The 9,035-nt window shown below is 49.8% G+C and overlaps 1 protein-coding gene across 3 annotated transcripts in view; it reads right to left on the bottom strand.

Moving 5' to 3' along the window:
* Nucleotides 1-6,336: 6,336 nt before the first annotated feature.
* ARIH2 (ariadne RBR E3 ubiquitin protein ligase 2) overlaps nucleotides 6,337-9,035 on the bottom strand; it is a 48,317-nt gene continuing 45,618 nt past the window's right edge. For all 3 annotated transcript variants that reach the window (XM_059389671.1, XM_059389673.1, XM_059389672.1), the window contains 3 exons: nucleotides 8,611-8,679; nucleotides 7,043-7,126; nucleotides 6,337-6,818 (listed from right to left, as the gene is read on the bottom strand). In XM_059389671.1, the coding sequence (XP_059245654.1) occupies nucleotides 6,747-6,818; nucleotides 7,043-7,126; nucleotides 8,611-8,679 (225 nt within the window). In that variant the 3' untranslated portion in view covers nucleotides 6,337-6,746. The remainder of the gene's footprint in view (nucleotides 6,819-7,042; nucleotides 7,127-8,610; nucleotides 8,680-9,035) is intronic.

Genomic DNA, 9,035 nt, shown 5'->3' with positions numbered 1-9,035 from the left:
CGGCTCAGGTCATGATCTCAGGGTCCTGGGATCGAGCCCCACATCGGACTCTCTGCTCAGCAGGGAGCCTGCTTCCTCCTCTCTCTCTGCCTGCCTCTCTGCCTACTTGTGATCTCTCTCTGTCAAATAAATAAATAAAATCTTTGAAAGAAGAAAAAAAAAGTCTTTAAAGAAAAAAAACAAACACTAGGGGCACCTGGGTGGTTCAGTGGGTTAAAGCTTCTGCCTTCGGCTCGGGTCATGATCCCAGGGTCTTAGGATCGAGCCCCACATCGGGCTCTCCGCTCTTAGGAGAGCCTGCTTCCTCCTCTCTCTGCCTGCCTTTCTGCCTACTTGTGACCTCTGTCTGTCAAATAAATAAAATCTTAAAAAAAAAAATACCTATATCACCACAAATCCTCATGTTCCTTATTTTTCGAAACCCCTTTCTCTCACATTCCCATCTCCTGTACCCAGGTGACTAATCTCCACTGCCACGCACAGCTCCTTCTCTCACTCTTCACCAGACAACAGAAGGCAAGCCTGCTGGGGCACGCGGGAGGGGGTGTGGAATGCTGCCTAGTTCTGCTCCACCTGCTGTTGGTTGTGGGAATCTCACAACCACATCATAAACTGGAACTTGGCCTTTTAAAACCTATGGCCTTTTTGCTGCCTAAGGGCCATAATGTTTCTCTTTTTTAAATAGGCTGCACACCCAAAGTGGGGCTTGAACGCATGACTCTGAGGTCAAGAGTCCCATACTCTACCAACTGAGCCAGCCAGGCACCACATTTTAAAATTTATTATTTTGGGGCGCCTGGGTGGCTCAGTGGGTTAAAGCCTCTGCCTTCAGTTCAGGTCATGATCCCAGGGTCCTGCGAGCAGTGCATCCGGCTCTCTGCTTGGTGGGGAACCTGCTTCCCCCTCTCTCTCTGCCTGCCTCTCTGCCTACTTGTGATCTCTGTCAAATAAAATAAAATCTTTAAAAAAATGTTTTTTAAATTATCTTTTTTTTAAAAAAGTAAGAGCCATAGAGCTTTTCACCCTCAGGCTGCCTCACCTCACAGGGCGGGGGAAGGGGGAGTGGAAGTCCCACCTTAATTGCTAATGCAGTCACATCTGGGCCTTGTGCTGTGTTCTAGCCTCTATTACCAAAACTGGACTAATGGGGGCGACTGGGTGGCTCAATCATTAAGCATCTGCCTTTGACTCAGGTCATGATCCCGGGATCCTGGGATAGAGCCCCATATCGGGCTCCTTGCTCAGTGGGAGCCCGCTTCTCCCTCCCCCTGCTACTCTGCCTGATTATGCTGTCAAATAAGTAAAATTTATTTTTAAAAAATTGGGACTTATTTCCAGGGTTTTTAAAAAAATATTTTATTTATTTACTTGACAGAGAGAGAGAGAGAGATCACAAGTAGGCAGAGAGGCAGGCAGAGAGAGAGGGGGAAGCAGGCTCCCCGCTGAGCAGAGAGCCCAATGGGGGCTCAATCCCAGGACCCTGAGATCATGACCTGAGCCAAAGGCAGAGGCTTAGCCCACTGAGCCACCCAGGCGCCCCATATTTCCAGGTTTTTATTTTTTTTTATTTTTTTTTTAAAGATTTTATTTATTTATTTGACAGACAGAGATCACAAGTAGGCAGAGAGGCAGGCAGAGAGAGAGAGGAGGAAGCAGGCTCCCCGCTGAGCAGAGAGCCCGATGCGGGACTCAATCCCAGGACCCTGAGATCATGACCTGAGCCGAAGGCAGCGGCTTAACCCACTGAGCCACCCAGGCGCCCCATTTCCAGGTTTTTAAAAAGATTTTGAGACAGAGCAAGAGTGAGAGAACAAGTAGGGGGAGGGGCAGCAGGCAGAGGGAAAAGCAGAGAGAGAGGGGGAAGCCGACTGAGCAAGCAGCTCAATGCGAGACTCCACCCAAGGATCCTGGGATCACAACCTGAGCTGAAGGTAGATGCTTAACTGACTAAGCCACCCAGGCGCCCCTTATTTCCAGTTTTTTTTTTTTTTTTTTTAAGATTTATTTGACAGAGAGAGATCACAAGTAGGCAGAGAAGTGGGGGTGGGGAGAGCAGGCCCCCGCTGAGCATAGAGCCTGATGTGGGGCTCTATCCCAGGACCCTGGGATCATGACCAAAGCCAAAGGCAGAGGCTTTAACCTACTGAGCCACCCACGTGCCCATTATTTCCAGTTTCTTTTTCTTTTAGTTTAATTTTATTTATTCGACACAGAGAGAGAGATCACAAGTAGGAAGAGCAGCAGGCATAGATAGAAGGGGAACCAGGCTCCCAGTGAGCAGAGAGCCTGATGTGGGGCTCAATCCCAGGACTCTGGGATCATGACCTGAGCTGAAGGCAGAGGCTTAACCCACTGAGCCACCCAGGCGCCCCTTATTTCCAGTTTCTAACAGCAAACACTTTTTGTTTTACCAGCAGTGGTAACCTTGGGCAAATTACTTCGTATTTTGAATGGCTCAGTGATGTGCACTGTGACAGCACCTACCTCACGGGGCTGCTGTGAGGAGGACTAGGTGGGTACAGGCTTAGGCACTATTAGTCTTGTGGGGACAGAAACCGACCTAGGCCAAGACCAACAGCTGTCCTCAGTACCCAAAACAGGGCCCAGTACAGGGACAGTGCTCTGATTGCTTTACCTGGATACAACATGGAAAATCCCTCCTCTAGACGTTACTAGAATATGCTACCTTCTCTTGTTCATTTTATTATTATTTTTAAAGATTTTATTTATTTGACAGAGATCACAAGTAGGCAGAGAGGCAGGCAGAGAGAGGGGGAAGCAGGCTCCCCACTGAGCAGAGAGCCCGATGTGGGGCTCGATCCCAGGACCCTGAGATCATGACCTGAGCCGAAGGCAGAGGCTTTAACCCACTGAGCCACCCAGGCGCCCCCTCTTGTTCATTTTAAAGTATTTTTTATTTATTTATTTATTTTATTCATTTTTTTAAAGATTTTACTTATCTATTTGACAGAGAGAGATCACAAGTAGGCACAGAGGCAGAGAGAGGAGGAAGCAGGCTCCCCACTGAGCAGAGAGCCCGATGTGGGATTTGATCCCAGGACCCTGAGATCATGACCTGAGCCGAAGGCAGCGGCTCAACCCACTGAGCCACCCAGGCACCCTTAAAGTATTTTTTAAAAGATTTTATTTATTCATTTGACAGAGATCTCAAGTGGGCAGAGGCAGAGAGAGGATGAAGCAGGCCCCCTGCTGAGCAGAGAGCCCGATGCAGGGCTCGATCCCAGGACTCTGGGATCATGACCCAAGCTGGAGGCAGAGGCTCTAACCCACTGAGCCACCCAGGTGCCCCTTAAGTATATTTTTTAAAGGTTTCATTTATTGGAAAGAGAGAGACCACACACCATGGGGAACAGCAGGCCAAAGGAGAGGGGGAAGCAGGTTCCCCACTAAGCAGAGAGCCCATTGCAGGACGGAATCCCAGGACCCTGGGATCATGACTTGAGTCAAAGGCAGACACTTAACCGACTGAGCCACCCGGGTGCCCTCTCGTTAATTTTTAAGATCCCCAAGGGTATAGTGCCAAGGCCATGGTACCCTGCCCACTGATCTACAACAGTAGGCCTTTAGTCCTGGGATGTTCACTAGTGATGAATTCCATCTGTGTGTCCCATGCTCTGGAGGCTCTGAGAGGCTAGAGCCTGTGGATCTTTTTTTTTTTTTTTTTTTTTTTTTTTTAAGATTTTTTATTTATTTATTTGACAGAGAGAAATCACAAGTAGATGGAGAAGCAGGCAGAGAGAGAGAGAGAGAAGGAAGCAGGCTCCCCGCCGAGCAGAAAGCCGTATGCGGGACTCGATCCCAGGACCCTGAGATCATGACCCGAGCCGAAGGCAGCGGCTTAACCCACTGAGCCACCCAGGCGCCCCTAGAGCCTGTGGATCTTTTGCACACAATGGTATGCCCAGGTGCCATGCATGGGGCTCAGCACACCGGAAGGCCAGGGATGAGCAGCTGTGGAATTGACAGGCAGTGTCTAGGGCCTCTCTGGCCTTGCTTGTCCCATGCATGCTGAACACTGCTTTGGAGCCTTAACCTCTGAATTATGACTAAAGTTGCTGCCACTCTTGCCAAAAGTGGGGACCCCCTCAATTCAGAACCCAAACTCCACTTCCTGTCCTCAACCCTTGGGATTAAACTCCACACACTTGGGTTTCTGTCCAGAGTCCTAGCTTTGTTAACTCCAGAGTCCCTGTGAAGCTACCCCACCCCCATACTGTATAACCCTAAGCTTCCACGTCTGCTTTGGAGGGACTCGGGGCCTCTGCAGGAGCTGTGGGGCATTCCCACTGGTACTCGGCCGCAATCTCAGGATCTCCTTGTGGGGAGAATGGTATGGCCTGCAACCCAGGGAGGGAGAGGAAAGTAAAAACGGGCAGGATATTCAACTTCCCTCCGTAGATGCCCTCTCCTCAGAAAGCCAGACACAGCAGGCAGGCAGAACAGAGGCCCCTGGGACCTTCACAGCTCTCTAGAGGAGGGAGCTGATCAGGACGGCCCTCAATTGGTGCACATTGGCCAGAATCCCCTGGGGTGTTGGTTCAGGAGGTTATCTGGATCCTTGGAAGGAAGACTCTACACAATTTTATAATCAGAAACTTTATTTTGAATAAACCACTCAACATTGAGCAGATGACGTTGCCTCAACTTTTTCTTTGAAGAAAACAAAGATATTATGGTAAATTCATGAAAACACTGTGCCTTCCTTTATCTTCTATCCTTTGTAGGGCAGAACAATTCTGCCTGACCTTTCCCATCTTCCTGATGATGTTGGCCAAGGACAGCCCCTGGGGGCACAAACGGAAGCTCTCCACAAGTCAGGGGCTGCAGACTACAGTCTGGGTACCAGTGCACCATGTGGTAGCTGTGCAGGCCAAGAACTGCCCAGGATGTCCAGGGTGTGACATAAGGCACAGAGCTGCAACGCCTCTGCATGGCGGTGACACAGGAAGGACCCGACGGAGTGGGCAGCACAGACACCCAGCCCCAGGTCCTGTAGCAGGCCCGCTCCTCCTTCAGTGAGCTCCCCGCCATTCAATTCTGGGCTCATGTGCTGTACTCCTAACTTGTTCTCCCACTCCACCCCACAGTCCCTCCCTTGAGGAGGACAGGAAGAGACAAAGCCTGGGTTGGGACTGGAGGGGAGACAAGGAGCCTGCAGCCAGCCGTGTATCCCATGATCCCAAGAATTATAGCTGCCCTCTGTCTTCAAGAGTGATTCAGTTTACAGCTAACATGGTCCCTGGGAAACTGCTGACTGAGGTGAGAATGTCTGAGTATCAAGGGACTTCTCTGGAATATTCACAGACCTCCCAAGCAACTGTTCCAGGAGGTGAAGGAGGCCCTGTCGAGTACAGACAGCTCTGCCCACCTCAGAGTGGGGGCAATGAACCAAGCCACAAAAACTCCAGGTATCACAGATGTAACATTTAGAAGGCTCACAGAACCAGGTTCAGGACAGGCAGGACACCACACCAACCACCTGTTCCTTTGCACTCAACTGTGCTGAAGCTGGCCGTCTCCCCTGGCCAGCCCTTCCAGCATAGTAGCTGGGACCACAAATCCAGGACCCTCCTGGCCTCAGACTTCCAGACCCCTGAGAAGCCACTCTGGAGGAGGAGAACACACTCCTGATAACATGAAAAGCACTTGTGCAAACAAGGCCCCTGAGTCCGGAAGACCTGTGCCCTTGGGTGAGCCATGCTGAACTCTGACCCTGAAGTGCACCAGAGACAGTGTAGCAGCACAGCGTCAGGTACGCACAGCCGTGTGTGAACCTGGTTAGTTATATCACTGGAACACTGGCACAAAAGAAAGGAACAAGGTAAAATGAACTTATTTTGGGGAATAATTGCTTTTAAAAGTAGATCTTGATCTTTAGGAGACAAGAGGAAACACTGTGCTGAACTCATGTCCCCACCTATACCGTTATGGTCTCTGGCCTCAGTGGCCAGACCCAAAGAAACCTGGAAGAAAGATGAGGCCACACACAACGCCATCGGAGATGACGACACCCTATGACAAGGCCCCTTTCTGTATTATCTCCTCACTGCAGGGTAAGGCAGGTACACCTGACCACAAAGGGTCCCCAAGGACCAGGCAGAAGGCATGATGTGATTCCCTGCGCTCCATGCCCATTACATAGGCCAACTCAATTCCCCACCGTCTGCCACCCACGCTTTTCCCTTGAGACACCAGTTGTGGCCAAACACAGGAGAATCTGGAAAACAGAGACCACCCTGGGGCCCTCTTGCTGGAGACATTCTGAGGCAGGGTGGGCAGGCAGCATGTTACATTCTAAGTAAAATAGCTAGAGGGTAAAACACTCCAATGCCAATTTATTTTTAAAAAGGGTTCTGTGTAATTCTATGGTTTGTCTTTTTTTTTTTTTTGTATAATTATACAACCTTTGAAAATTACATAAGTTGTAATGATCTAATACTATTAATAGTCATTCAGAAAAAACTTTCCCTCCCTCCCAACAACCATCCAGGGGGAATTAAAAGTCCTGAAAAGAGGCCAATTCAACATGGCCTCTACCCTGGTAGAAACAAAAAGCGAAAAGATGAGAAGAAAACAGAAATGGACTGTGTGTGGCCAGTGTCTGTTAGGAGTGGGGCCTGGGCTGTTGCCTGAGGTGGTGAAAGGCAGAGCCTGCAGCATGCAGTTCGGCAGCCGGGAGGCCTCGCAGCCACATCGTCCTCACTCCTGCGCGTCCGTGTCCCAGTCTAGGTGTCATGGAAGTCCTTCAGCAGGGTTCTCCTCCGCTGCTCTGCTATGTGCATCTGGTTCTCTAAGTCCTGCACCAGGGAAGCAAGATGGTGCTTGCACCGCCCAGTCCCGAGTGTACCGAGCAGCCAAAGCCACACCCACCATGTCAGGGGCTTCAAGGGGACAAAGGCACTGCCCTTCCCACCCTTCCCTACAGAGCTTCCGGTCCACATGCTGACAACCCTGTCGCCTGCTAACAAGCCGGTCCTCCCAGACCTGCAACAGAGGCACCAAGAAGGAAGGAGACACTTACCCCTCTGTCATAGCTGTCTGCGCGCTCCACCTTCCATGACAGGTTCTCGATCTCAGCCTCCAGCTGAGCCTGCTGGTATTCAAACTGTATGGGCAGAGCAGGAGGGTCAAAAGGAGAGGGGCTGCAGCCGGGCCAGGGCCTGCAGATGGAGGGGCAGACGCAGCACCTGAGGCTCGTATGAACTACAGACAGCCCTGAGCCGGTCCTCAGAGAGCAGGGCTAGCTCCTATCGCCAGAGCCAGAATCCAGTCAAAAGGCTACCTGAAGAGCGCAGCCAGGCGGCAAGGCCACACTCACCCTCCAGCCCAAAAGAGAGGGGAAAAAGTTAAGCCACTGAAGACAGTATTCCCCACATAGGCAACAGATGCTGCAAAAACAAGTCAAAATGGATATTCACAGACATGGTGTTCACAGAGTACTTCCTTTTTCCAGCCCTTTTGGAAATCAAGTCTTAAAAATATTCAAACCATTCGACTTGGTAATTGTACATCCGCTGTACATCTATACACGAAGCGTTCCTCAACATCTTAGAGTAATGAAAACAGCAACAACGAACGCCCGAACTGACGGGACGGCCATGTGATGAAACATTTACGCACAGTTTAAAAATGGTATTTAGTAGCCTGGTAAATAAGGACAGCGGCAATAATAAATGGTCATAACAACAAAATGGCAGGTATATAATTAACAGTAAGTGTAGAAATAATTTTAAAAGGCTGAAAAACGCTAACAGTGGCCATGTCTTTTTGGTGGGATTACGGATGATGCAAATGTTTTTCTGTTTTCCAACATTTAAACAATACATGCGAACTACTTTATCATCAGGGGACATGACCCATATCTAAGACAGAGAATTAAACAAAGATGTAAAAAAGCCCACTATAAATTAGGAACGTGCGAGCTGGGCGTCCTCCTAAAGCATGGGTGCCAGCCTCCCACGTGGCCACAGAGTGTCCTGTAACTACGGCCATTCAGGAGCTTTGGTGTATCTGCCTTGATATTACACAAAATGCCAGGGCCTGAAGTCTATTTTAGAGAAGTCTAGAGGAGAACTGAATTTTTTTTTTGAGAGAGAAAGAGAGTGAGCGAGCACATATGCACACAGGGGTGAAAGAGTGAATCTTAAGCAGGTGCCGTGCTGAGCGTGGAGTGGGGCTCAACCTCACCGTCCTGAGATCATAACCTGAGCCAAAACTATGAGTTACTCAGGCGCCCTAGGAGAGCTACCTTTTATTTATTTATTTATTTATTTTTAAAAGATTTTATTTATTTATTTGACAGAGAGAGATCACAAGTAGGCAGAGAGGTAGGCAGAGAGGAGGAAGCAGGTTCCCTGCCGAGCAGAGAGCCCGATGCGGGACTCGATCCCAGGACCCTGAGATCATGACCTGAGCCGAAGGCAGCGGCTTAACCCACTGAGCCACCCAGGCGCCCGGAGAGCTACCTTTTAAAACGGACAGTTTTGCCCTCCCAACAACCCAGGTCTGGTCCCCACTCTCCTGGAAAGTACGGGTAGACAAGGGTATCTCTGAAGCTCAAGGGCAGAGCACAGGACTGCTTGGCCTTACCAGCTTCTTCCTGGGTCCAGATTCCATGTAGTAGGCATATGGGTAAGTGTACTGCAGGGTGTACCGGCACTGGAACAGAAGAGAGAAGGCGCGTGCACGTGTGACCCAAACCGCACGCGTCCCTGGTGGCTTTCATGATTCTTACCCTACCACGCAAGTGAGCGTGGCTCTACAGGTACAGGCTTGAAAGAAATGACGCCAAACCAATCAAGGATGAACTGGGGGACAACATGGGAAAAGCTGAAACAGAAATGGTCACAGAACACACAGTTCCTTTTTCCAACTGTGATTTATCACCAGCAGTTGCCTCAATGGCTCTTCCCTCGAGTCAGACATCAGAGTCCACACATCTATCTCAACACTTGTCCAAAGATAATCTCTTAGTTTCTTCGGAGTGACCGTGGATAGGACAAAAGAAGAAGGGC

This window comes from Mustela nigripes, chromosome 2, assembly GCF_022355385.1.
Source record: "Mustela nigripes isolate SB6536 chromosome 2, MUSNIG.SB6536, whole genome shotgun sequence".
Taxonomy (NCBI): Eukaryota; Metazoa; Chordata; class Mammalia; order Carnivora; family Mustelidae; genus Mustela; species Mustela nigripes.
Note: the sequence above shows the minus strand (reverse complement) of the source record. Positions and strands in the feature narration are given on the sequence as shown.